The sequence below is a fragment of the Camelus ferus genome, chromosome 27, assembly GCF_009834535.1.
Source record: "Camelus ferus isolate YT-003-E chromosome 27, BCGSAC_Cfer_1.0, whole genome shotgun sequence".
In the NCBI taxonomy this organism is placed as follows: Eukaryota; Metazoa; Chordata; class Mammalia; order Artiodactyla; family Camelidae; genus Camelus; species Camelus ferus.
In genome coordinates this window covers 16,234,214-16,262,156 of record NC_045722.1, presented here as the reverse complement: position 1 = coordinate 16,262,156, position 27,943 = coordinate 16,234,214, and the positions used below count along the sequence as shown (strand labels likewise).

The 27,943-nt window shown below is 49.6% G+C and overlaps 1 protein-coding gene across 1 annotated transcript in view; it reads right to left on the bottom strand.

Annotated features, from left to right (window-relative positions):
- Positions 1-9,766: 9,766 nt before the first annotated feature.
- Positions 9,767-27,943, bottom strand: part of CHD2 (chromodomain helicase DNA binding protein 2) — a 109,634-nt gene continuing 91,457 nt past the window's right edge. Inside the window, 5 exon segments of the mRNA XM_032468981.1 lie at positions 9,767-13,330; positions 17,334-17,580; positions 23,114-23,327; positions 25,769-25,868; positions 27,819-27,943. Coding sequence (XP_032324872.1) covers positions 12,997-13,330; positions 17,334-17,580; positions 23,114-23,327; positions 25,769-25,868; positions 27,819-27,943 — 1,020 coding nt within the window. The 3' untranslated portion in view covers positions 9,767-12,996.

Below are 27,943 nucleotides of genomic sequence, written 5' to 3'. Positions count from 1 at the left end.
GGTCCAGGTTCCCTTGCAGAGCTGGAACCATCTGGAAGACAGATGGCCACATGGTGGAGGGACAAGGAAGGGCCTTCTGGGATGAGGTTGGGTGGGCTGGCCTGAGATTCAGGATGAGACCATCTCTGCTGCTACCATCAGGCTAGGACCCCCAAGCTGGGAGTGGCTGCTTCCTTCCCAAAGGTCCCCCTCCTGGCTCGCAGCCCAGGGATAGGGTGATGGCACTGTGGAGGGGTCTGTCAGCCTGCAAGAGACCGAAGCTTTTTTGGGGCCAGGTTAACTGCTGGCTGTATTCACATTTTATCTTTTGAAACTACCAGTGAGTCAAGAACAAATGCCTGCCCATTTTACAGATCAGAAAAGGGAGGCTCGGGGAGCTGGATTGATTTGCCTAGGGTTACTTAGCAAGGGCAAGGCCACAATGTACACTTAGGTCTGTTTTGCCCCCAAATCCCTGCTGTGAATACTAAATGAGCAGCAGAGTTAAGCCAGACCACATCTCAGCTTCTCCACTTTCCTAGCTGTGTGACCTTGAGCAAGTCACTTAACCTCTCTGAGCCTCCATTCCCTCTTCTGTAAAATGGGCTTGCCCATCCCATAGAGTTGTTTGAAGATACAGTGAATTAATTCATGTAAAGTACTTAGGACAGAACCTGGCACACAGTGAATGTCCAGTGTTGGTGCCATTCTTAGCCCAAGCTAGAGGGGTTGAGTGGGAAGATGTGTGAAAGGAGGGGGAGAGGGCCACATGGACCCTGGAATCTTGGTAGGGAGAGGAACTGAGAAGCCCAGAGAGTGACTGTGTACACCAGTCCCAAGCCGAGGAGGAAGCTAAAAATAGGAAGAGAGAACTTCCTTTTCTTACACAGGCTCCCAGAGAGAACAGGGGAACCTGGGCTTCGGGAGGGAGAAATCAGCCTGGAAGGGACGAAACCAGCCTGGAAGGGACAAAACCAGGCTGGACCACCCCCACGCACCTTACCTAGTTGCCCAGACTCATCCTCGCTAGCAACTGGGATGAAATAAATTACTCACTTGGGGGTTGGGGGTGGGGAGGTGTTGACACCCCTGTTGGCCCTTGGCCAGCACAGAAGAACACATTATTGAGAAGCCAGGGCACACGGGAGGGGAAAAAAAAAATGTCTCATTCACCATCAGGTGAAAATGCTACGGCACTTGCCAGAAACTAGTCTTGGGTTGGAATTCGTTCAGGACCCTGAACTTAACCTGCTGGAATTCTTTTCCAAGTACTATGCTGCTGGTGAACATGGAAGTTTGCATTCATCGTGAATATGGAACAGAGTCTCGAGCTCCGTGGTCCCCAAGAAGTAGGGTCATCTTGCTGGGCGGGCCGGGTCTGGAGCAGAGACCCTGCGCAGCTCGGCCCGGCCGGGTGGCCTGGAGGCACACGCAGCGGCGAGAACTCCCGGAGATCCCGCTTGGTGAAGCAGAATTTGTCAGAATAGAAGACGGGAGACAAGGAGCTACCAGAAACAAATCAATGCGAGTCATTTATAATGCAGGGGGCAAATCTGGGGATGAAAATGATCACCAGAACACTTGGACAGAGACCCGCTGGAGCCAGGCCAGAGGGGGGCTCGTCAGAGTCGGGCCAGCCAGCCGGCGGGTGGAGCAGGGGTGGCACTTGGTCTTGGGCGGCAGGCCGACTTGGCCTCCAGACTGCCTCTGCCTGTCGCTGACTGTGTGGTCTCCCTTGGATTTTTTGAACCTTAGATTCCTTATTTGTAAAATGGAATTATGAGTACCAGCCTCCCAAGGCCATGACAGAACTCCAATGAGCTAACGCTCATAAATTGCCTCGCACATGGGCCCTGGCGCGCCCGGGCAGCGCCGGGAGGCCGCCAGAAACGGCCATCATCTCCCTTTGCGATTGCCTGTGTTCCTTGGTTCATCGGATACCGCTTTCAGGATCGCTGGTGCTGGGAGGCACAGCAGAGGCACGTGCACGCTAGCTTGCGTTCTCGTTGGAGACACAGGTCCGTCACTAAGCACTTCTGGAAGTGAGTGCCCCATGGTGACAGCGACATGAAGAAAAGGGTTCATGGGGCAAAGGTTCGGAGACAGATGCACCCCAGACTAGGGGAGGGTGGGGAGGAGCCTCCCTCTCCTGTGAGGTCAGCAGGGACCTCTGACTAGTTCACCTGCGTGAATCTGGGGAACAGGCCGTGCAAAGATCTGGGGAGAGTGTTCTCCATGGAAAGTACGGTGAGTGCAAAGGCCCTGAGAGCAGCAGCCCAGAGAGTTTAGTGGCAGCAGGAAGCAATGTGACTGGGGAGCAGTGAGTGGACAGACCAGGGTCCAGAGTGAGGCCACAAAGTGGCCGGGGCAGGGAAGGCCTAGTTATTCCAGTTGCCCTAGGAAGCCGCCAGCAGGCTTTGAGCATGGAGAGATGGGCCTGACTCTGGTTTCAAAGGAATCACTGCAGGAAAGAGTGGGACCATCAGGGGAGATGGTCAGGGGCTGCAGCACGAAGCCAGTCAGAGGTGGGATGTCAGAGGCAAAGCCAGAGATGATGCGGAAGATGGGCTTTGGAGTTTAATGTGCAGATGGAGCTGGCAGGGTTTGGGGAGTGAAAGAATTTGAGAGAGAACCAAGATGCTGCCTCCAGGTGTGGGGGCTGGGCTCCGGGGAAAGCCGGAGTAATACATACTGAGACCAAGGGGACCAGGTGGGGAGTGGCTCTGGGAAACCGACACCAGTATCCGCACGTAGCTGGACTGTTCTTAATTTTTAAATCTAAATGGTGAAAATTCCAAGAGCAAATTTGTAAGGAGTGAAGGGTTCAACATAAACCTCCCAAACAAAGGGAAAGTGTTATTTGTAGTTGCCCAAGTCGATTGCGAAGCCATGGTTGGTAAGAGGCCTGGCAGGGGTCTCCTGGCTGTTGTGAGGGAGGTGAAGATGTTTGAAGGCCGTGCCCGAGCAGAGAATCTTGGCAGCCCCGTGGGTTAGGTGGCCTGGGCCACACCCTTGGGAAAAGACAGCTGGCTTCTCTAAGATTGAGCTTAATATCATGCTCATAAATATCCAATTATGCATGAACCAAAGTCTTGATTCTGATGGGGATAATGATGCTAAATTTGAAAAATTTTACTTAAAAGAATAGCAGGGAAACCTGGGTGGGGCATGTTAACTCCCCCAGCTACCAGACTGATGTAGTGGAACCTCTGTAGACTAGAAAGAGTCCCCTTCAAGCTGTGGCCTTGCCACTTGCTGGCCACGTGATCTGCAGGCGGTTCTTCATCCACCAAACGAAGGTGGACCGTGAAGAGAAGGGACAGGAGAGAGGGTCCCCCTGGTCTGAAGCCTGAGAGGCTTGGGGTCAAAGGAGGAGATGGCCCAGGGGTGCTGTGGGTTTTGGACTGGGTCACCAGTCCAGGGATGGCCATCAGCTGTCCCAGGTGGGGGGAGGCCGTGTTGGCAATCCCAGACTTGATCCTGCAGGTGTGGACCCCACTCCCGAATGCCTGGAGACTGGAGTCACCCCAGCCAATGCCATGACAGCTCCGTTTTTGGATACCTGCCATGTGCCGGGCGCCCTGCCAAGTGTTTGCTCCAAGGACTGATTTATCACGGCGGAGCCCCTTCCAGCCGCCTCCTTCCCAGAGCTCAGGTGACTGGAAGCCGGGCCTCGATCTGAGGGGTGTGGCGAGCAAGGCTTCCAGGTGGCCCTTAAGTCAAGGCACGGGGCCTGGACCACCAGAGACCAAATGCCAAGGTGCGCAGAGCCAGGGGGACTGCTAGCACTTGCCTTGCTGAGTTGACACATCCTTCCCGCTGCTAATGATTGGGGTGGGGGCTGGTGGTGAGTCCCTCAAGGAAGTGCCCAGGCCCCTCCCTCTGGATGTCGATCATGTGGGTCTAACCTGCCTTCTCGCTCTGCTGTCCTTCCTGGCACCAACACTGGTAGGCGCATCCCCTGTGAGCCCTGGTCGCGGTCTAGATTTTGGGGACACGTTCATTTATTCTGCACACATTCAGTGAAGCCCTGTGATGTGTTGGGGGCTGTGCTCGGTGTTGGGGACACAGCAGTGATCCCAGGAGTTGAGTGTGGCTGCCCTCCCGGGACTGTTCAGGTGAGAGGTGGAACAGAGCAGGGATGGAGGTGAGGACAGCCAGGGGACGTGGGGCAGCTCTGGTCCTCGCGCAGCTCACTCACAAGTCCTCAGGCCTTAAGCTGGCACACACTGCTCCTGAGTCCTCCTTACGTAGTCCCGGGGCAGGAGTAGGACTGGGTCACAGAACCGTCAGGGAGGTAAGATAACACTGTCCAGGGGCACTGGGGCCACTGAATGAGGTGGGGACAAGCTTCAGCGGCAGGAGGAGCTGGGTTGCAATCTGAGCTCCACCACTTCTGAGCTGTGTGATCTTGAGCAATTCACTTACAGTCTCTGGGCCTCAGGATCCCCAACTGAGAAATGGGGATAAATCCAACCTCAAAGAAATTTTGTGTGTGTGAGGACTAAACAAGAAAACACAGTACAGCCACAGAGCCTGGCACCCAGTGACTCTCTGTGGATGGTGGCTTCTGCTCAGTGGACCCATCACACAGGCTGCTTCGTTCACTCACAAGTCTAGGCCATGAGCAGCTTGGGGTTCATAATATACAGATGCTTTCCGGGGACCCCAGGCCCTGCAGGGCTGGAGTTAATTCATGAGGATGAGTACAGATCTTTGTAATTACGGCTCCTTCAACTATAAAATCAAGACCCATTTATTAATTAAGCCCATACAAAACTATAAAACCAATAAACCACAATTGAGCAGCATTAATTTAAACCATGGGTGATGCTTTGCGGACACTGAATGGCGTGGGGGGGCCATCCGGGTCCAGGCTCTCTCCGGCTCAGCTGTCTGTCGTCTGTGCCAGGCAGTGACTCTGTATCCCCCTGCCTTTCACTCCTCAGACCCTGGGAAGCCCCTCGTCCCGGATCCCCTCTCCCCCTGGGGCAAGGAGCCCTGACACCTCGGCCCCAGGACAACCCTTAAGTCCTGGGCTCCTCCTCGCCCTTTCCGAGGACCCAGGATTTGCTTCAGTTGATTGAAAAAGATGTTCGTCAAAATGAAAACATTAGCAAAATTAAATTCTTCTAGAGACCTCTAAGGACTTCCTTCCCCATCATACATCTGTGGGCCCCAAGTCATGAAGGGAGAGGCCCTGGTGCCTGGTAGACAGAGGGGTGGGGGAGGGGGGAGGGCAGAGAGGCCCCCCTGGTTGGGGGTTGGGGGCTGCAGGACCCCAGAACGATGTGGGAGGAGGTGGCCCCAAAAAGAGCCAGGGAGGCCCACAGAGCCTTCATCTCCAGCGTCTCCAGAGCAGGGAGGGCAGGGTGTGGGCTGAACCTCAGGACAGGTCACCAGGCCCAGGCCGGCCCACGCTCGGGACCAGCAGCCCTGAGGAGGCGGCCACAGTGGTGATGGTTCACCCCACATGTGCTTCACATGGGCCAGGTAAGGCTCCCCCAGCAAGTGGGTGACCCTGGATCCCCCCTGAGAGGTTAAAACCTGTCCCAGGTCACAGCAGTCGGGGTGCAGCCTGACCCGAAGATGGACGGTCTCTCCGAACCCCATGCTCTCAGCCCAGCTGCTGCGAGGGCCCTGGGTCTCCTTACTGGGCCTCGGGGCCCCCGTGTGAGCCCACTCTGCCATCCACCCTGCGGCTGCCACCCCCAGACCTTGCCGCCTCTTCACCCTCCTGCCCTGTACAGCGAGCCTCGGGGCCTGGGCTGCCTCCCTCCTTGGCGAAGGCAGTCGTGTGTGTGCCCCCGCAGGGCCGTCCCAGAACTGCAGCACTGAAATAACACCACGATGGTTAGGAAATTGCCTCAACTGAGTATTTGCCCCAGGCCTCTAAAGCCGCATCACCCTTCCCGCCAGCTCCCCGACCTTCTCACACTCCCACAGACGAAGGGTTAACACCCGGCAGGCAGGAGGCCTTGGGGAAGTTGTTCCACTGCCCAGAACTGGCTTCTAACTGCTTTAAACGTCCCCCTGGTCCAGGAGGCCTGCCGACTGGGACCTGAACTCCAGCCTGAGCCCCTAGCCGGCTCAGCCCCCGGGGAAGGGAGCACCCCAGTCTCCCTCTTCCCGGTACCCTCTTGGGTCACCTTACAAGAGAGGGCTCCAACCCCCGCCCCTACATAGCCCATGTGGAGGCAGAACTCAGAGCTGGAGATGGAGGGAAACTGGTCCCCACTGGGAGCCCCACTTTTCTTGGGGGGGCGTGGTGGCTATGACAACATGGGTGCAGCAGACTATGCCGGGGGCCCTGATGGCATCTGTGGGCACAGGGAAGGGACAGACAGGAACGGAATGTGGGGTGGGCGGACAGCAGGGCCAGAGAAGTCTCCTCAGAGGAAACTGAGCTTGGATTGAATCCTGAGGATGAACGAGTCAGCAGGCAGCCAGAGGTGATGCAGGAGGAAGGGGACAGTGGCCTGGAAGCAGACCCGCAGGATCTGAGGCTGCTGGAGCAGTTTGGGCTGGCTGCAGTCAGGGGGCTCAAGGAGACAGACTGATCAGAGCGGCCAGTAGGGCAGGTGGTAGAGGGGCATGGACCCAAACCGGCAAGCTTAGTGTTAAGGTGAGCATCACCAGGAGCAGCAGAGTGATCTGGGCCTTGTGGCTCAGGGCAGCCCCTCCCTGCTGCCCCACCGAGGTAGAGGGGAGGAGAAGCTGGACCTGGAGGAGCCTATGCATCCCTGAAGGGTGGCCGGAAGTGAGGTGCTGCAAGGCCGACAGTCAGCCAAGCTGGGCGTCGGCAGGTCAGCACTGCCTCTGGGCCTCCTGCTGGCGGAGGCAGGTGAGGCTGGCCTCTCCCGGTAGCCTCTGCCCCCTCCTCTTCCCCACCCCTGTCACACTTACAACAGGGGCAAGGTGTCTCCATGCCTCTAGCTCCGGTGCGGGGTCGCAGCCTAGGGGAGTGGCACCCCGGGGGCAGGGGAGTGAGGGCTGAGCCTTCCCAACGTTGCACGCTGGCTGTTTGTAGTGGAAATCTGCTGCCCTCTGCAGGACAGTTCTAGAATCACACCCACTCAGGGACCTCCGTCAGAGAACGGGAGCTGATCCCAAAACACAAGGCCGACCCCAGTTGGGGCGGCAAGAGTGGTCTCTCCCACGCGCAGTTCTCCAGTGACTCGGGACATCCAAGCCTCCCTCTCTGATAACATCAACAGATGCCGAGCTCATCGTGGGGGTCCCCTCAGTGACCCTCTTCACGCTACACACCTGGCAAGGGGTTCTCGTGAACCCTGTTTTGTGTTTGGAGGCTTGGAGAGGCAGCGAACTCGCCCAAGAGTGTCAGCTGATTCGAAGCCAGGTCTGTCCGCCTCCCAGACCCACGCCTGCCATTGATCCTCCCCTTTCCCGCACCCCCTCCCCAAGGCTCAGCCTCCAGTGCCCTGTCCCTCTGCTTACCTCCTGGCTCTTCTCTCCCTGGCATTTATGTGACCTTTTGTCCTCTATTGTTTGCTTGTCTGGGGTCTGCCTCCCTAGTCCCCCAACCAGAAAATCAGAGAGGGCAGGCTCTCGTCTGGTTCACCATGTGCATGTCCACAGCACCCAGACCAGGGCCTGGCCCACAGGGGAAACCTCTCTCTCGTGCGACGGTCTAGTCCCAGGTGTGTCTCCCCCGGCAGACTGTGAGCCTTGAGGGGGCCTGTCTCTGCCTCCACGTCTAGATGGTTCTGGTCCCTGCTGGGCCCTCCCCCTGGGGTTTAATCTCCACCCAGAGCAGGTTTTGCAGAAGCCCCCCTCCCCGGCTTCCATTGTCTGGCTGGCTCCAGGATGAGGGCTGCGGAGTCCGAGGTAAACCCAGCCTCCCCTCCTCAACCCGTGCCTTCCCCACCCAAGGACTGATGAACGCTGCCTCCTTCTGGGTGGCCCCCGGGGTCTAACAAACCTTTTCCTTTTCTGCTATTGGAGCTCTCACTTCCAAAACACATTAACCCTAAGAGCTGCCTCCTCTATGAGCAAATGAAGGTAAAAGGGCTACCTGCCCTACAGCACACAGGGAGGGACGGGCAAGCCACAGACTTCCCTACCCGCCTCCTAGACCATCCCTGCCCCCCAAGGCCACCCCAGGGCATGGGGTCAGTGGGGACAATGCTTTGGTAACAATTCTCTCTTGGGTCACAAAAGAAATTAAGAAAGAGATAACACATGCGAAACCTCGTGAGGCAGCTCCGGCCGCAAGAAGTGGCTGCTATTCTGTGCATCTTCGAGGTCAGAAGCCTGTAGGTCAGGGACTTGCCTGTGTTCCACACAAAGCTCTGTCACCCAGCCCAGAACTGACCAGGAACCTCCAAAACCCAGCCCAGGGAAGGGCCTCACCACCAGCAGTGGGGGCAGCACCACCAGAGCCCTGGTTTCTACAGGATAAGCCGGGCCATGTCTCTTCCCCACTTGACAGAGCAGATGCAAGAGGCAGGTTAGGAGGTGACACAGGCCAAGTGGGTTTCCAACCTCAAAACGTGATGGCAGGGCTGCTCTGAGGCAAACCTGGTCCTGCTCCTTTAAGAGCCACAGGTTGGAACCCAGAGCCACTGTTTCAGTAAGTGACCTTTCTGTTGGCGCTAATTGGGGAGGACTTGCCTGGATGCCAGACATACGAGGCCCCGCCAGGGAGCAGGGAGGGGCCTGGGCCTGCTCTTTCCAGTAAAAGGCAGGCGTTTTGGCAGCGGTCAGTTTAGCAGCCTGGTTGCTATTGTAAATCACAAGCTGATTATTACACTTGTTCTTAAAGTTTCCCAAAGCTGTTCCAGCCGAGCTGTGAGTTGCAACACGATTGTGTGTTAAGTTTATCGGAAGGAAGAACCCTGGGCTCTTCTCTGAGTCTTTTGACACCAACTACACGTGTTAAAACCCCAGCACAGGCGGGCTGGCGGGCGGGAGCCCTGCAGCCAAGGGTCCCGGGCCAACAGTCACAGGAACTAACCCCAACGCTGAGCGGACACACGGGGTTTACTTGGCATCAAGAATTAAGAGCTTCACCAAGACTGAAGTTTGGTCTCAGAGTCACTTAAGTAGCAGTGAAAGCCCTTGGGCCTGGCCGACTTTCTCCGACTCCTATTCAGACGGCTCCCCGCCCGCAGGCTGTGCCACCCTTCCTCCGTCTGGGCCTCGCAGGCGCAGGGCGGCCCCTCTGCCAAATTGCTCAAGTTAACATCATTTGTGTCAGTCTTTCCATTATGAAGTGCTCTTTCCCCCTTCAAGAATATACAACCCAACTCTACAATTACCCTCAAGGCTGCAGGCTGGCAGGCACGGTGTTTTTATTTCCTTGGATAGAGGGAGGGGGCTGCGGGACCCCCGCCTGGATGTGCACCGACCGGCCTGGTCTCACAGGGACCTCCCCGGCTAGACCAATATAGCAAACTGAGGGCGGCCCTGCTCCCTCCTGGCGGCAGCTCCTCCAGGGCAGCATCAAGTGCGGGACGCGGGGCTTAGAAGACAGCGCTGGCCAGGGACCGTTAACCTCAGCCACTAGGAGATAATGCTAGTCTGCTGGGTAAGGTCCCGCACCCACCACAGCTGGTGCCGGGTGGGGTGGGGCAGGGAGGGAATGTAACTTTAAAAATCTCCATTTCACAAGCTGTCAAACAGCCCTGATGACCCAGCGACCAGAGGAAAGGAGGCGAGGCGGCCGGGACGGTCACAGGTCGTGCCGATGCAATGCAACGTGTTCGCCCAATTCTAAAAATCCTTAGTAACACTTTTTAATATACAAGAATCAAAAGTACAGCAGTTTTACAATGTAGGAAAATTTAATACATACTATATAAACAACATTATTTACATCAGAAATCACTAGGACAGTGGCATTTTTCACAAATATAAATTAATTACTGTTTAGTCAACAGGTTTTTAAAAGTCCACAATTTTACAATAAAGAAAACCCATCTGTCCCCAACTGAGTGGGGCACAGATGGACTAAAGCAGCCTGGACCCTCGGCCTGGCTCTCCTCGCCCGAGCCGGCAGCCCTCAGACAGGCAAGAGGACCACCGGCGCTGGGCCCTGGGCCACTGCTCCTGCTGACGAGTAGGTTTTGGTCTGTAGGATTTCAGCGTTGCCGTGTGAATTCGGAACTGAACTGCGTTTGCACCGCGCACCCTGATGCGGCTTGCAGGTACCAGGCTAGTGTCTGCAGCACGATGTGACAAGTGTCCTGCTTTCCCGATGAAGGGCGGGAGGAATGACTACAAGGAGGGCCCAGGGCTGTGAGCGCAGGCCCCGCGGAGAGCCCGGCTGTTTCCCTCTGGCCGTCTCTGGCAGCCCGTGGGGACGCATCTGGGGGCACCTCACCAGGGTTGGGACATACGCGTGAAGCCTGTTTGGGTTCGGGTGGTACCAACTCCCCTCTTTCTCAGTCCCTATTTCTACCTAGTAGTTAAACCTCTGAAAGCCAGGCTCCACGGAGTATCACCCTCACATTCCGGGGCAGCGTCTCCCATCCACAAGCCGGAGTTTCTACCTGTGCAAACTTCTGTTTTTGATCTAAGCATATTCATACTGACTTAGGGCCACAAGGAAATGCCTCCGTTCTCCCAACCCCTCTTCAAACACACTCCAAGGCCTCGCGTAGACACTGCGTGGGGATACTGCACTCCTCATCCTCAGTTTAACACTGGTCTGGCGGATACTGCCTTCTGCTACATCATATGGCACCAAAAGTCCTGAACGTGAAAAGAGCTCCTTTTTCCTCATGAGACATCTTTGGGAGTAACTCACATCTATTAACGACTATAGAGAAAATAAAACCTTGGTGAGGACTGAAATGCAGGCCCTCCAATGACTCCTTGTGGCCTCCTCTAAATGAAAGGAAGGGCCGCCCTACTGGAGGACGCGACCTGACTTCCCACGGGGAAGTCATGCTGGGCGCTCCCTGTCCACCCCCACCAACGTCGAATGGCTCAAGGACCAGCAAGCCGGCCCACCCTTCCTCTTTGGCCTAGGCAGCGCCAACACAAGGTATGTCAGTCCTGTCAACCAGAGCTCGACCTGTGGCCAAAGCAGATGTGATTTCCCATCTCCTCCCACTGGGCGATCTCACACGTCCTCAGTGGGGTGACAGTGGCCAGGGGCGCCTCTGCGGTCCCTCGGGCTCTGCTCTGGGCACGCATCGTACAGGCCCAGGATGACCGACCCCAAGTGCCAGGAGAAGACAGGCTAGGAGGTGGTGGGCCCTCTGAGCTCCCCACACAAGCTTTGCGGACCTGGTCTCTCCCGTGGACTTCCGCCCAGACAAGCTGGAGGATGCCCTGTGTAGCACAGAGCGACAGCCCAGCAGAGACCTCTGCTCCACTGGGTGATGCCACATGGGAGGGTCCTGGTAAAGGCATTAATGGTGCTGCCCAGGACACCAGCAAGAAAGTGATGATGATTTTATGAAGTCCCCACGGGTAAGGATGGGGAGTTTAACCCTGTGAACGCCCAGTGGAAGGGTTTCCACCAGCTCTGAGCCTGGACGCTTACAGGCACACTGTATGTTCAAGTCAGTCAGTCTGTCTCCATCTAGAAAGGCCTCTGGACACTCTTAACAATACTGGCAAGCTCTGTATAAAATGAACAGGATGGAAGGCCCCAGAACCAGTGAAATGAAAGAAGCCTGCCTAGTTGACACAACCACCTTGCCTCCCGTCCTGACTCAATTTGACTCTAGTGTGACCCTTACTATCTACAGCTCAGTCACCCTGTCCCTGGATGCTTCCTGTTCTGGAAAAAAATTAACTTAGGCTTCCTCTTAACTTGATCTCACTCTAAAAGGGTTCAACTCTAACAACGTCCAACTAGCAGTGGAAACGTGTTCACCACAGGTAACTAAGTTTTATCTGTCTACCCACCACAAGCGGCAGGAGACGTGTGATTCCGCGTAACCTACTTCTGCAAGCTGCGCAAAGGGAACCAAGATGCAGCAGCAGACACCGACCCACTGCCACGCTGAAGCCTCCCCCGCTGGCCGCACTGCCACCTCCCGCGCTGGGAACCCGTCCGCCCCCTCCCCAGCACCCCCGGCCTGGTCTGGCCAGCATCCAGCCCGCCAGCAAGTCTGCTTCCGCTTCCCCCTCCACTCCAGGCCCGGTACCTCACCGCTCATCACAGGAATCGGAAGTCCACCAGGGATTCCAGTGCCCCAGCCACGCTCCCCCCACCCCACTCCCTAACCCCGACATTCAGCCCACTCCCAACCAACCCACGCCAACTCCAGTGCCGCCTCAGTCCTCAAAAGTCACTGCACAGACCCGACCTTCCCTGGCACAGGGGGCAAATGAGGCCCATGTGGGAGACCAAACCTTTGAAATGTACAGTGTGGGAAAATCTAGTGTTGGTGGGGAAGTGGCTGTCGTGGAAACTGCTTCCCCTTCTCTGTTCCCCCCACCCACCCCACCCCACCCCGCACCACAGGTGTCACATAATGAAGCCTGAGCATCATTTTCTCCCAAGAACACATTCGAGGGGGGTACCTGCTCCCCTTCAAGTCCTATGACATGAGACCCCACCCGCTCGCCCCTACGCCCCACTCCCCGTCAGCAGCATCTGTCACGTCCGAGTGAAGCAAGTCACGTGCTGTCCAGCGGGTCCCAGCAGCCCTCATGCACACGCTCCTTCCCCGACCCCCGCACCGAGGTCCAGGGCGCACTGACCCTGGCAATAAAACGTTCACGGCTCCGAGATCCCTTCTTCCTTCACTGGGAGACAGCCTGTGAAACTGGCACACAGGAAGTCCCCTCTTCCTCCTAGCACCCATCAGAGTGGGAGGCCAGGACCAGGCTGGAATGGGATGGGGTGCAAAGTGCAGGAGTGGTGACCGAATCAAAGCCTCCACTCCCTGAAGTGCTCCTCCAGCCGGCGAGCTGACGGCAGCAGCGTGTCCAGAAACTCCACTCGCTGGTCTAGATGCCTGGCTCCTGTGGGATCAGACCAAAAACATCCAGGTGCTTATGACTCTCGCTCTCCCCTTCTTTCCAAGCTGTCCTTTATGTTTTCCTAACATTCCAGTTATAATCTGGGTTGTTTTTCTGTTCTAGTGATCTCTCCAAAGGAGATCTGTGATCCAGGGGTGACTTGGAATCGTGAGGAGACTTCTGAGAAGGGGGCGAGCGAGGATCTGAGACTGCGGGGTGCAGCGGGGGCAGGGGCTGTTTATACTCCCCCAACTTGTCTGTGTGGAAAGAGCGATGATGGTCCGAGGGTCCCTGGCCATGGTAGCCCATCGGGGGGCGGTGATCAGACATTCGTCGGAAATCCTGCTGGTGGTAATTCTGAGGCCTAAATTCATCGGATCGCCTCCGCTTGGAGTCGTGATGGTGCCTGAAACAGACATTCAAGGATCAGCTGAAGACGAAAGCCGGATTCCCACCCTCCTTCATCGTCCACTGACTCTTACTCGTGCATTCACATTGAAGGACACTTCCAAGGACTCAGAGGCAAATACTTACATTACCAGAAACCGAAAAAACAAAACTGGAATAGTAACAAAGGGCTATTTTATACTTATTGGCAAAACACAGCCTACGAAATGACATAAGCCTCACCAAGCCTGCAGTGAAACAAGTACACACTTGAATCACTGATGGCTTTGTAAACTCATATGCCCTTCAGGAAAACTGGCAAGATCTACAAACATTTTCATATTCCTTGACCCAGCCCAGGAGAAAAAGAGCCACAAAAATGATTCTGCAAGTTATTAGTAACAGGAAAAATTACAATCAACCTTAATAGCCAACAATAAGGACCGGGTTAATTAAATTATTTTAAATTGACTCAACGTGAAGAATATTAAAAATTTTTAGTCAGAGCCATGGCAAACTGCTTGTTAGACTATTAACAGAGAGTTTGTGTAAGCAACAATAAAAAGACAAACAGTCCAGTTAAAAAAATGGGCAAAGCACTTCAACAGACATTTCTTCAAAGGAGATACACAAATGGCTACTTAGCACATGAAAAGATGCTCAACATCTTTAATGAGCATTAATCACTAGGGAAATGAAAATCAAAACTACAATGAGATACCATCTCACACCCATTAGGATGGCTGCACTCAAAAAATAGAAAACAAATGCTGGTGAAATTGTGGGAAAACGTCAACTCTCATGCACAGCTGGGAGGAATGTAGAACAGTTTGGTGGTTCCTAAAAACTTAAACAGAACTACCACATGACTGACAATTCCAATCCTAGGTACATACCCAAAAGAGCTGAAAACAGGTATTCAAGTAAACACGTATAGACCATGTTCACAGCAGCACTATTCACAATAGCCAAAAAAAAGAAAAACTCCAATGCCTATCAATGGATGGATGGAGAAACAAAATGTAGCATAGACATACAGTTGAATATTACTAGCCCATGAAAAGAAAGGAACTGCTGATAATATGCTACAATGTGGACGAACCTCTAAAACATTATGTTAAGTGTTCAAAAATGTCCATCACAAAAGGCCACATATTGTATGATTCCATTTATGCAAAATATCCCAAATAAGTAAATCCACAGAAGTAGAATGCAGACGATTGGTGGTTGCCAGGAACTGGGGAGAGGGAAGAGTGCAGAGCGACTACTGAGTGGTTACAGGTTTTCCTTGGGGTGACCAAAGTGTTTTGGAACTTGATACAGGTGGTGGTTGCGGAACACTGTGAATGGACTAAGTGTCACCGAATTGTTCACTTTAAAACCATTTATCTTATGTGAATTTCACCTCAATAAAAAAAGAGAGAGGGGGAGAGAGAAGGAGACGGGAAGGGAGGGAAAAAAGAGAGAGACTGACCAGGTTCCAGCCAAGATGGAGTAACAGGGACTAGATTTACTCTCCTGCCTGAAACAACCAGGAAGGGACAAAATGTATGAAGCACTGGCTTTCAAGACACCAGATGTCAGGCAACAAAGAACAGTGATCCCGGGGGATGGGAAACTAATGAGATGAGCCTTATAATCACCCCCCTTACTGTTTTAAGACAGTTTCCAGGGACAGAGAAGGGGAGATCAGGAGAATCCCAGCAGACCTGAGCTTTGGGGTGAGGGCAGAGAGGTCAGGACAGCTGGGGCTCTGAGAACAGAGCACAGGAGCAGAGAGCTCTAGGAAGAGAAAGAAGTACGAAGATCAGCAAAGGTTCCCCCTGAGTACTCGGCTGAACCGTGCTCAGCGTGTGTATGTGAGGAAACTACCCAAAGGCCAGCAGGGAGAAAACCACTGAGAAGGCTGAGAGGTGCCAGCCCGAAAAAGCTCAGGGTCGCAGGGCACTGGTAAGGCACCAGGAGAGCCCCCTCCTCGGTGGGGGGAGCAACGGGCCCCTGCCTGCGCCTGGCTTCAGTTCTGCCTGACAACCCCCAACGGCAAGATGTGACAGTACCAAACTGTTTCCAAGTAACCCAACTGTGTTCCATAACAAAGCTCCAGAATGTTTATAGAAATACAGAAATATCCAGCACTCAACTAGGTATCTAATCAAAAATTACCAGGCATGGAGGAAAGCCAGGAAAATAAGACCCATAATGAGGAGATAAAGCAATCAATTGAAACTGCTCCAACTGACAGAATTAGCAGACAAGGATATAAAAACCAGGTTTGAACCATATACCAGATTTCACAAAGGTCAAAGAGAGATGTGAAAAGTTAAAAAAAAAAAAAAAAGACTCGAATACAAATTCTAGAGATAAGACTATAATGTAAAAAAAGCAAAATATACTAAATGAGCCTTAAGGCAGATTAGACATTAAAAAAGAAAATATTAGTGAACTTGAAGACAAAGCTATAGAAGCTATCCAAACGAAACAAAGAAAAAACATAATTAAAAAAAACATAGCATCAGTGAGACACATTCAAGCAGCCTAATACAGGTGTAATCAGAATCTTCAGAGGAGAGAGTAGGGGAACAGAGAAAAGTATTTGAAGAAATAACAGTAAAAAAAAAAAAAAATCTCCAAATTTGGTAAGATGATAAATCTACCCAATCCAAGAATTCCTAAGCACAAGAAACATTTAAGAAAAAATATACACATTATGTAAAAAGGAACAAAGATGACAGATTTTTCATCAGAAAAGGGTAGAGGAACATCTTTAAAGTACTGAAAGGAAGGGTCAGTCTCTAAATTTATACCCAGCAGAAACACCTTTCATAAATGAAGGCAAAATAAAGACTTGCTCAGACATAGGAACACTGAAAGAATTTATCACCACACTAAAACACAAGTTCTTCAGGCAGACGAAATGGAAATGCAGATCTACACAAAGGAATGCAGGCCAAATGCCCACTGGAGCCCGACACAGCACTGCAGAAGGGTGGGGGAGCAGGGGACAGACCCCTCCTCACAGGAGCAGCCACTATTCAGCCACGGCTGCTAAGCTGATGCAGCCGGTGTTACCAGATCTTCCGAAAAGAAGGCAGGACATGGAGATGTTTGCACGACATTTTCCTACGTTAAATTCAAGGTGCAGTCCCAAGTCTGTCTTTAGCCCAGGGAAAGCCAAAGCTGCCAGGAGGTTAAAACACAGCCACATCCTGAAATTCAGAAGAATAGGTAAAACCTCTCTCGCCCTTCCTACATGTGCTAACTCTCACAATTACTCTCATGAAACCCTGGCTCGTGACGTCATATCACACAGCCGTAGCGAAGGCAGCACAAACTCGAAAGGCTTTCACCCCTGAACTGCGGGCTCCAGGCAGGCGAGGACCACAGGCGGGGGGACCCACCCCGGGACACCGGCCACCCAGCGTGGTCGAGAGCCTAGCACGGGGCTTAAAAATTTTGCTTGCTGACTGTATTATATGGCTACCATTCTAAATCTCCTCAGAGGAAGGCAGAGAACTCTCCCTGCACAAGCGTAATGATGAAACCGCAAATGGCGCCCTGACCCAGAGAGTAATACTTAAAACCTGTACCTTGGCATCCAAGGGCCTCCCACTATCCAACCTATTAACCTTCCAGGCACCCCCTCCTGGATGCCTATCGTTGGCCTGGGCCGCTGAAGCCTATTTCATCTCCCTCTGCTTAGCTGACTCCTCGGGGCCCAAAGCCAGAAATCACCAGCCTCCCCTCCTCTTCAGCCCTCAGGAAAAACTCAAAAACCCCTCCTTTCAGCCATCCGCTCAGCACACAACGTCCGCTGCCCACATAACGACTTCTCCCTAATACTCTGAAGGTGCCTTGATGGCAGAAAACGCTGGCCCAGACTTGGAACCGTGCCTGCCTGGCACGTGATGAGAAAGAGCACCTGGCGGGTAAATTCATTATGTTTCTGTTGCCTGTTTCTCTCCCCGTGAACAGCAAGCCCCTGGCAGAGGTCAGTGCCTGGTCTCTGAAGGCCTTCTGCATACCGGTCGTAATAATCTCGGTGTCCCCGGTGGTCTCGGTCGCTGCTGTACTGGTCGTAGGGTCTCTTTCTGGACAGGTTGTTGGGGCGGTAGCTCCCCGAACGGTGGGCGTCCATGTGTCGCCTGTCCCCATAATGGTGGTCCTTGTACCAGTGCTGCTCGTACTGATGGTGCCTGTCGCTGCCCCAGGGTGGGTTGCTGTTGCCACCACCATAGTTGAACTTTCTTTCCCTCTGCCAGTCACCTCGATCTGCAGGGAAAGAAATGATGATCTCATGACTCTAAGAAATGGCTGCATTTCACTTCCACTGGTTTCAACTGAAAAAGGCTGATGACGTAGGTTACAAACAAGCATTACACTTCCTCCTTCTTGACCTTTTTGTTGCTGGTTAACATAACGATGAGACTTCACATTTGTTCCCCAAAATTTTAAGGCAAAAGAAAATTCACTATCTTTTTTTCCTTCTGAAATCTTAAGAATTACTGCTTTTCATTTTCTACACCTGCTTACCTTCCAATCTGGGGCAGACCCTTAGAATGAGATTTCACTCAAAAACAAACAAAAACACTACAAACATTTCAGAAAAAGGCACTGCTGAGTTTCACAGCCACAAGGCAGTAGCCTCCGTTTACACATCTAAAGTTTATCTACCTGCTGGTACCATAAGCTGTGTGCCTGGTCCCTGAAAACCCTACCAGACTGTCCTTACTGACCCTACTATTCTTCCTCAGCCCACTCCAAAAGAACGGCACTCTCCTATAACGTGATGCCTCTGACTCCGGACTCTGTTAAGTCTCCAGGACAGAGCCAAACTGAAATCTGTCTCAGCTTCTGTAACCTCCCTTTTTCCCTGAGGAGAAGAATCACACTTATTTGAATCAGAAAACACAGAAATCCAGGAATGGAGGCTATAGCGGGTTGAAATGTGGTCCCCAAAATGTATGTCCACTTGGAACCTATCCTGTGACTTGACTTGAAAACAAGGTCTTTGCAGTTGTAATTACGGATCTCGAGTTGAGATTGCCTTGGATTTAGGTTGGGACCTAAAGCCAATGACAGATTTCCTTCTAAGAGAAGGGCAGAGGGAGATCTGGGATGAAGAGATACACGGAGGAAGGCCATGGAGAGACAGAGGCAGAGACTGGAGAGATGCAGCCAAAAGTCAAACACCAGGGACTGCTGGCAGGCACTTACAAGCCAGGACAGAAGAGTGGAACAGATTCTCCCTCGGACCCCCAGCAGGGACCAACCCCGCCGGCACCCTGACTTCAGAGTTCTGCCACCACAACTGTGAGGACACATCTCTGTTGTCTGAAGCCACCCAATGTGTAGTACTTCGTTACAAGTCTTAGGACGCTGTTAGGGGCTTAACCAGGAGGAACTATGTGGCCTCAGGGGAGATCCACCTTCTGTAGTTTGTTAAGACCAAAGGCATGCTACCAAATAAATCTCTCTTGACTCATTTCACTGGCCTCCAGCATCTTTCTAGTCAGAGTAATGCCATAAAGGAACTTGTGCAGCACCTTAGAAATTTACATCATCAAAATAATGTACTATCAACCCGTGGCTTAAATTCACTGCTGACCTACGGTGGAGCAGGCCAGAGAACCAAGAAATAAAAACTGTTTGACTACTCAACCTAAGAATTCACAAACAACAAAGAGAGACACCTTCACAACATGAAAGGATCATGTGAAGACGGCTTCAAACCAAACAGAAAAATGTCAAACGGGCTGTCAGTGTCTGTGGTATAGTGCAGACACTTCAACTCCAGCCAAGTCAGTCACTTATTTCCAGAGAAAGCAAACAGTACTTTTATTTTTCCTTGAACCCTCCATGAGGTAGGAGGAAGTACTATTAAAAAGAGGGGGGTGAAGGAATCCAAGGAATAAATAAAAGACTGCATTTGGCTTAATAAGAAAAGTACTTTGACAGGATCAGAACATAAAATCAGTGACATTACATGAAGGACACAAAACCAGTCTAATCCCAGGAAGAAAACTCAGCACAACTAATACAACTGGATCTAAGAGCATGGAAACACCTCCCCACTATCTTGTACACTCATTACCTTTTCCCTCCCAATAAAATGGTGACCAATTAATTTCGAACTAAGAAGATACGGAGCTTCTGTTTCCAGGTAATTTACAGTAGCTGCAGCAGAATTACACTCTGCCCAGAATAGTAAGAAGTGCCGGATAATCAGAAAATAATCTGTTTAAAGACATCAAAGAGCAGCCAAAGCAATGAGGACTAGAAGGCGTAAGATTCCCAAGCGCAGAAAACCCCAAAGAGGTCGTAAGAGCTGGCTTCTGCTGCGTCTGTGAGTCTCAGCACAGCTAAGAAGCTGAAGTTGGGTTTTTCCCAGCGGACAACCACTGCTGGGGGGACAGACACGGGCAGGGCCGTTGGTGGTCTCTCTACGGCACAGGGACACTGGAGGCCTGAGGGACTTCAAACACACAACCTTAGAACAGTTGCTGCATCTGCAAGGGGGCAGGAGGCTCAAAAGCTAAGCTGAGGCCTTCTGCAAAGCAGAGCAGTTCAGCGCAGTTTCACGGTGCAGAGGAAACCAAGATGGGAGTTTAAGACCTGCCGGACGGCAGGGACAGACAGTGCAGCAGGCCCTCCCCTGAGTACCCTGGAGAGCCAGGCCCCAGGAGCAGGGGGGACCAAAGGCAGACTCCAGTAAGAGGACTGCCTCCCCCTCCATGTGCCCAGGGGAGGAAAGAGTTTAAGTCCTCTCTGGGGAAAAGTGACATCATCTGGAGCTTCTACAATTTTTAAAACACAGTGCCCACCATTTAATCAAAAATATCTAGGCATGCCAAAAGACGGGGCTACGTGACTGAAAACCAAAGGGAAACAAAACACATGTTACAAAATGGCTCACAATAATTCAGATATTAGAGTTAGCAGGCAAGAATTTTTAAATACCTATAATTAATGTGCTCCCAGAAGAAGAAAAGCTGGAGAAAATCATTTTTCCTAAAAGCTAGAGAATTTTACCAGAAGACTAAACTGTACTTGAAGGTTAAAAAAAAAAAAAATCAAATGGAAATCCTAACACTGACGTTCAGAAAAGAAATGCATACTTTCCATTTTGATTATTATGGGACATTTGATTCTTTGTAAAATCATATACTATACTCCATATACTATTTTCTTTTTAGGTTTTATTCTCTATGGTTTTTCTTTCTTATTACTTTTATCTTTAAAAGCAATTCATGCTCACGGTAACCAGTGGAGTAACGGACAGTAGAGAAATTACTAATTTATCCCAGTCCTCCCACATTTTTTACCAGCCTAATTGTTATTGTGTGTATGTTTTCACATCTTTTTTGTGCTTATACAAATACATTGTTCAAATATATACGATGGAAAACAGTCTGCTGGTTCCTCAAAAAGTTACACATAGAATTGTCACATGACCCAGAACTCCACACTCCTGGGTATATGCCTAAAAGAACTGAAAATAGGTACTGAGATACAGACACACATACATGCACAGCAGGAGGAGTCACAACAGCCACAAAAGAGACAACCCGAACGTCCATCAACTAATGACTGGACAAATTATAGTGTGACCCTGCAATGAGATACTATTCAGAACAGCCACAAAAGGAATGAAGTACTGATGTATGCTGCAACTTGAATGGACCTTGAAAACTGTGTGCCAAGTGAAAGAAGTCAGACCAGTACTGTATGAGTCTGTGTGATTCCATTAATGTAAAGTGTCCAGAATAAGTAAATCCATGGAAACAGAACACACATGGGAGGTAGTCAGGAGGTGAGGAGAGGACAGAATGAAGAGTGACTGCATAGTGGTTACAGGGTTTCCTTTGGGGAGGATCAAAGTGTCATGGAACTTGACACAGGGGCGGGTCACACAATACTGTGAATGTACTAAATGCTACTGAACTGTTCATTTAAAAAGGTTGTTTATGTTATGTAGTTTTCACCTCAATAAATTTAAACACATACACAACAGATATTTTACTGTTGCTGTTTTTTCCTCAAAATTTTATTTATAAAGCCAACTCACTCTTTTTAATAATTGCTAACTATATACAGTACAAATGTCCTATTACTCATCAAGCCATTCTTTATTAATGGACATTCTATTTCCAGCGTTTTGCCATTATAAGGCTGTAACAGCATCCTCAAGCATGTATGTGTTTGCATTCCTACAGGACAGACCCCCAGAAAAAGGGCCTATGTGTTTAGATAGCTCAGATTATTCTCTGGAAAGACTGTAGCAATTCACATTTAGTAATCTGTATAAATTTCACCCTTTAATTTTTACTGATCTGAATGGGTAAACAAATTGGTTAACTTACTTCTTGCTGGTTTTATTTTTTTTTTTTTTTCCTTTCCCCAGGAGCAATGTTGGTCATCTCGTCATACTGGCCATTTGAGTCTTCTCTTCCATATGAATTCCCTTTTCCTAACCTTTGCCCATTTTTCTATTTGGTTATCCTTTTGCTATCAATTTATAAGGGGTTTTTTTTTGTATATATATATATTTCTTATTGAAGTATAGTCAGTTTATAACGTGTCAATTTCTGGTGTGCAGCATAATATAATCCTTCAGTCATACATGAACATACATTCATTTTCATGTTCGTTTTCACCATAAGTTACTACAAGATGTTGAGTGCAGTTCCCTGTGCTGTATAGTATGAACCTGCTGTTCATCTGTTTTACATATATTAGTTAGTATCTACAAATCTCAAACTCCCAAATTATCTCTTCTCAACTCCATCCCCCCAGTAACCAACCATAAGTTTGTTTTCTATGTCTGTGAGTCTGTTTCTGTTTTATCAATACGTTCATTTTTGTTTTCTGTTTGTCCTTTTAGATTTCACATATAAGTGATATCATATGGTATTTTTCTTTCTCTTTCTGGCTTACTTCACTTAGGATGACATTCTCCAGGTCCATCATGTTGCTGCAAATGGCATTACTTTACTCTTTTTTATTGCTGAGTTGTATTCCACTATATAAATATACCACAACTTCTTTATCCAATCATCTGTCAATGGACATTTAGATTGTTTTCATGTCTTGGCTATTGACTTTAAATAGTGCTGCTGCTGTGAACACTGTGGCGCATGTATTATTTTGAATTACAGTTCCCTCTGGACATATGGCCAGGGGTGGGATTGCTGGATCATGTGGTAAGTCTATTTTTAGTTCTTTGAGGAGTCTCCATACTGTTTTCTGTAATGGCTGCACCAAACTACATCCCTACCAATAGTGCAGGAGGGCTCCCTTTTCTCTACACCCTCTCCAGCTTTTATCGTTTGTGGACTTTTGAATGATGGCCATTCTGACTGGTGTGAGGTGATACCTCACTGTAGTTTTGATTTGCATTCCTCTGATAATTAGAGACATCGAGCATTTTTTTCATGTGCCTGTTGGCCATCTGTAAGTCTTCACTGGAGAACTGCTTGTTTATGTCTTCTGCACATTTTTGGACTGGGTTGTTTGTTTTTTTATTAAGTTGTATGAGCTGTTTATATATAAATAAATTCTGGTATAAAGGGTTTTTCAATATTAGCAGTTTTAACCATTTAACTATTATATATAATGCAAGCTGTTTCCCTTAGTCTCTCATATGTCTTTTGTTTATTTGTGTTGGCTATGTTCTTCTTTAAATAACAGCCTTTTGGATCTTTGTGATGAAGAGAGTAAAGCACAAAAGTCCAGCTAGTATCTCTGGAAAGTAAGGTGATTCTTCTTTTGGCACCTGTTTTAAAAATTCTACTTAATGACCCACCTGCATTACTAAAGTGTCTCTTGTTGGGGTGATTGTAGTTATCTCTTGGGTGTCCATGCATCTGTGGACCATGAGAGGCAGGCAAATGAGGCTTCTGAGGGTGAAGGTTGTGCGGGGCGTGGGACTGAGACATCAGGGAATCCCGGCTTGAGCCCGAGGCCTCTGGTCGAAATGGTTTCTTACCACCAATCACATCATCTTTCTTCTTTTGCTCCTGCAGAGTAAAAGGAAACCAAAGACTCTCAAGATCCCAGGCAGAACTCCCAAGAACAGGATAAAGATCATCACCTTTAAATATCTCCCTCCTGACTTCTGACAAGTCCCTCTCAGCCTCCCTGCCATTTACTACCTTCTTAGGAAAAAAATGCTCATAAATTCCACCAAGCTTCCCAAGCATGAACAGCCTCACAGAACTCCATCTGTGGCTCTGACCTACTAGGACTACCAGGAAGCCAATCTCCACTGACCTGCGCCTGTAAGGACATGGGCACGGACTGCAAGATGTCACTGACGGGGCAAGGACAGGTGCCCAGGCTGTCAGCATTCTCGGAGACTCCTCCTGGGCCATGGAAAACCAGGACCACCAGCTTTCTTAGGCTAACTAGAACAGACAACCCCGACTGGTCCAGTGGGAACTAGTTCCCAAACCAAAGTCATCAGGCTAAACATTTAAATGTTTGAGTAACACATCATTAATACACAAGTGAAATATTTCAATATAAAAACATCAGAAAATACAGTGAGGAAAAATAAGACAGGTGAAGCGAAAAGTGACCTAAAATCTCACCACCAAGGGAATTACTATTAATAATTTGCTCCATGTCTTTCTAAGCCATTTTGTGTGTTTGTAAATACACACACATGCGCGCACACACACATGCACAGCAGGCCCCTCTTATCTATGGGAGATACATTCCAAGACCCCAGGTGGATGCCTGAGACCACAGATGGTACTGAACTCTACATGTACTATGTTTTTTCCTATACGTACATACTTATGATAGTTTATTTTATAAACTGAGCACAGTAAGAGAATATCCAAATTGCCACCATCCCTACTCTTGTGCTTCGGGGCCATTACTGAGTAAAATAAGGACTTCCTAAACACAAGCCCTGCAACACAAGAGTCGATCTGACAGCCACGACAGCTACAAAGAATTCATGGTGGGTAGCATATACAGGGTGGATACGCTGGACAAAGGGATGACTGACGTCCCAGACAGGACAGAGCAGGATGGCTCAAGGTTTCATCACACTACTCTGAATAATGCGTAATTTAAGACTTTTATTCTTTGATATTCTTTATCCAATGTATTGTAAAAATCGTACGTGCATACTTATTTCTAGAATATTGTATTTATGGTTGAATACTCCCTGATATGGATACACCAAGTCATTTCCATATAAACATGTTTAAATCCTTAATTACCTCCTTCAACTAAATTCTTAGAAGGAGAAGTGCACATTTGAGTCTTTCTGTAAATCACACTGAACTGTCCTCCAGAAAGGCTGTGACAATGCATACTAGAACCCCTCAGCAGGACCACCACTTTCATTGTCCACCTTGGCCTAACTCCTGACACCTAGACTAATGAAGCCCTTACCCTTTACTTTACATCATGTGTCCAGCTTCAAACACTCCCCTCTCAGTTTCTTCCCCAAAGGGCCTTTCCCACCTATTTCATTCCCTCCCAGGGCCTTTCCTGATTATTCTTTCAAAGACTTTTTATGACGCATAAAATTTCTACTAACACTCAGCAATATTAGTATATTATTCCTGCAAAATTTAATCATATTCTTCCATGTAAAATTAAATTATAAACTACTTGAAGGTGCTATTCCCACAGCTCAACACAGTGCTGGGAATATGTTCATGCGACACATACTTCTGAGCTCCTGCCTTCCACGTGGCACCATTCCAGGTGCTGAGGATACAGGAGAGGATGAGAGACCTAAGACAGACCTCCACCCTTGCAGAGCTGACCTGGTAGCGAAGGAGGTGTTCATGTTCCTAGACTGGCCCGGTGTGGCTAATGTGGGCAGGGCTCATGTGGCAAGGCGGCAGGCCTGCGAGTGGATATGCCTGCACAAGGGACGCTGCCCTGCGGCACTGGCCAAGTCATCCTGTGCCCAACCCTCTCTACCAAAGAAGGGGAGGCAGCTTCTGGATGCCTCGCTTGCTCCTTTACATGAGCAGTTGGGACCCTGCATACAAATGCTGAAAGGACACCAGGTACACACGGCCCAGAAAGAAGAGACAAAGCATGTGCTGCCCATAACCCTGTTACTTACCAGGAGCCACATTTATAAGGTATGTGCACATGGAAGAAGAAAAGGCCTGGTGAACGAATGACTCCAGGACGTAAGAACACAAACACTGTCAGTGTGACTACTGGTGGAGCATGTGGGGCAACTACAGCTGATAGGGTGGAACAGCCCGCCGTATGGACAGGACAGCCTCGGCAGGCCTCCTTCACCCTCTCCTGGACCTAGGCCTCCATCTGTTACGTAAGGGCCGAGCACCAACGACCTTTCTAGCACCAACAACCTATGATTCTGTGATCATCTCCCCAGGAATAAACAGCAATTAAGGTGTTTTTCTATAGAACTGGTTTTAATCTATTTGTATGAATTAGGATTAAATTTGTATTTTACCTCCTCTTCTTGAGATCTTTTCTTGTGAGCCATCTTGTATAATTTATGCAATTTTCGAGCATCAAATTCTGTAAACTTGGAAACAAAAATCCATAGGTTCCTAAAAACAAAAACTTCTGGTAAATTATAGGATTTAAAAAAGAACTATTTATTCTCTTTATGGATGACAAGCTATTGAATTTTGCTGTGGAATACTCTCCAAGTGTAGAAATTAAGTTACAGAAATAATCTTGCAGGTCTTTGCATCAATAATAAATACATGTTTAGATGCTACTGTGAACAGGGTTTGACCAAAGAGTCTGGAGTCTAGGGTTCTGTCTCATAGCTCAAATCCCAATTTATTTCACTGGCACCTAGAGCTTCAGTCCCAATGTCTCCTTCTACTTTCTGCACTTCCTGGACTCTTCCTGGACCATGCAACCCATCCTGACCACCAGCTCCCAGGTTGGGCCCTACATACAGCTGGGCATCTCTCTGTATTGCTGCCCCTTCTTTCCTCCCAGCTGTCACCACCAAGGCCTGTCATTTCTTCCTTAAAACTCCAAAGGACTCCTCCACTCTAATTCCAATGCACTCATCCTAGCATGGCATTCCTGTCAACAGGGGAGCGATAGATACCCTCTCAGTGGGCTGGGAAAGAGGCCTCACATCCTCTCACACTTTCTAGAGAGCAGTTCCACCACCCTGTGCCGTGCCACTCCGAACACTGTGCCGGCTCCCTGACTAGTACACCTGCTGCATCGTGTGGAAAGCCGTTCACCTTCCTCTCTAAAGCCTTCTGTAACGAGGCTTCAGCCATCTTAACAAACAACCTTGAAACCCTACGTCCCTCCCAGTCCCACTTTCAAGGCTTAGCTGAAGCCTGAGAACTCTCTCCACTGAAGCAAGTCCGCTCTGCTCCTCTAGGCCAGCTCAAGTGCACCTGCCTGCCTCTCGGACGACTTCCCTCCCTGACTGTCCTTCTGCGTGCACTTCCTCCTTCTTGAGTTTCTACTATACTTGGTCTTCCAATTACCACTTCATGATGGACAGTTTCTCATGAGTAGTGGGCAAGAAACTCCCAATGGACTACAGCTGGCCAGGACCACAGTGTCCGGCGCTTTAAACGCAGACAGGCCCCAGGCACGGTATCAAGCCCCCTTCGTGGATCTGTGAACTGGGATGACCTTTTGTTATCTTCTAACAGGGATTAAGTCGGATAAAAAGAAAGCCAGAAGGCTAGATACAGGAATCTGGTACTTGGAAATGGTAGGCAAGGGGAAGAAGCTAAGTTAACATCTCAAAACTTGAACCTTTTTTTTTTTAATAGGTGTGAAGCATGCTATGGATAGCAGGATGATAGAAGGTTTTCTTAAACCCCTTCTTCACTCAAAAACCAGTCAGTGAGAGCAGGCATATCACACAAAGATAATTACATTAACCACGACGTACATGAATTCAAAGTAACTGGAATATGGGAAGAGACTCACTGTTAACATTGTCTTTGAGAAATTTCAGTCATGTTCTCTTAAAATATCAAAAGCGAATGTACAAATGAATGCATATGTCATGATGCCTTACAAACGGAAGTTCTGGATTAACCGCATTAATCCAAATTACAAGCAGAGTTCTTCAATTTTTAAAGAGAAGAAAACTCATAGCTCAGGTGGTTTTAGCCTGTTTCCTCTCACGAGTTAATAGAGAACTAAACAGTTAGTTATTACAGTATATCTGAGTATCAACCAGAGATGGGTAATGTAGTGAAATGAGTTGATTTCTAGCCCTTCCAGGTTTAAAGACTGAGTCTTTATCCTGAGAACAGGCCAGCAAATCCAGTACCACTGCATTTCTCTTATGAAACAATGACATCATCATACCTATTCAAAAGCCTGGTCTCAGGGGAATGGAAAGGAAAACTGAAGCCTGCAGGTATGTTGCCAATAGACGGCTTTCGCCGGGAAAAAAATTTTCACTAGGTGGCTGTGTCATGTTTTATAAAACAAAAATAGAGTCCCCAACACACACTCTGTCATCAAATCAGACCAGGCACTTGGAGGCCAAGGCTGGTTACCTCCGCCACAGCTTGATATGCTCCTGGTCTGAGTAAGCTTTAAGGCACTCGGCTATCCGGTCTCCGATTTTCAGCAGGCAGTTCCGGGTGTGCTCCAGCTGTTCCTGCACATTCAGCCCCTTGTC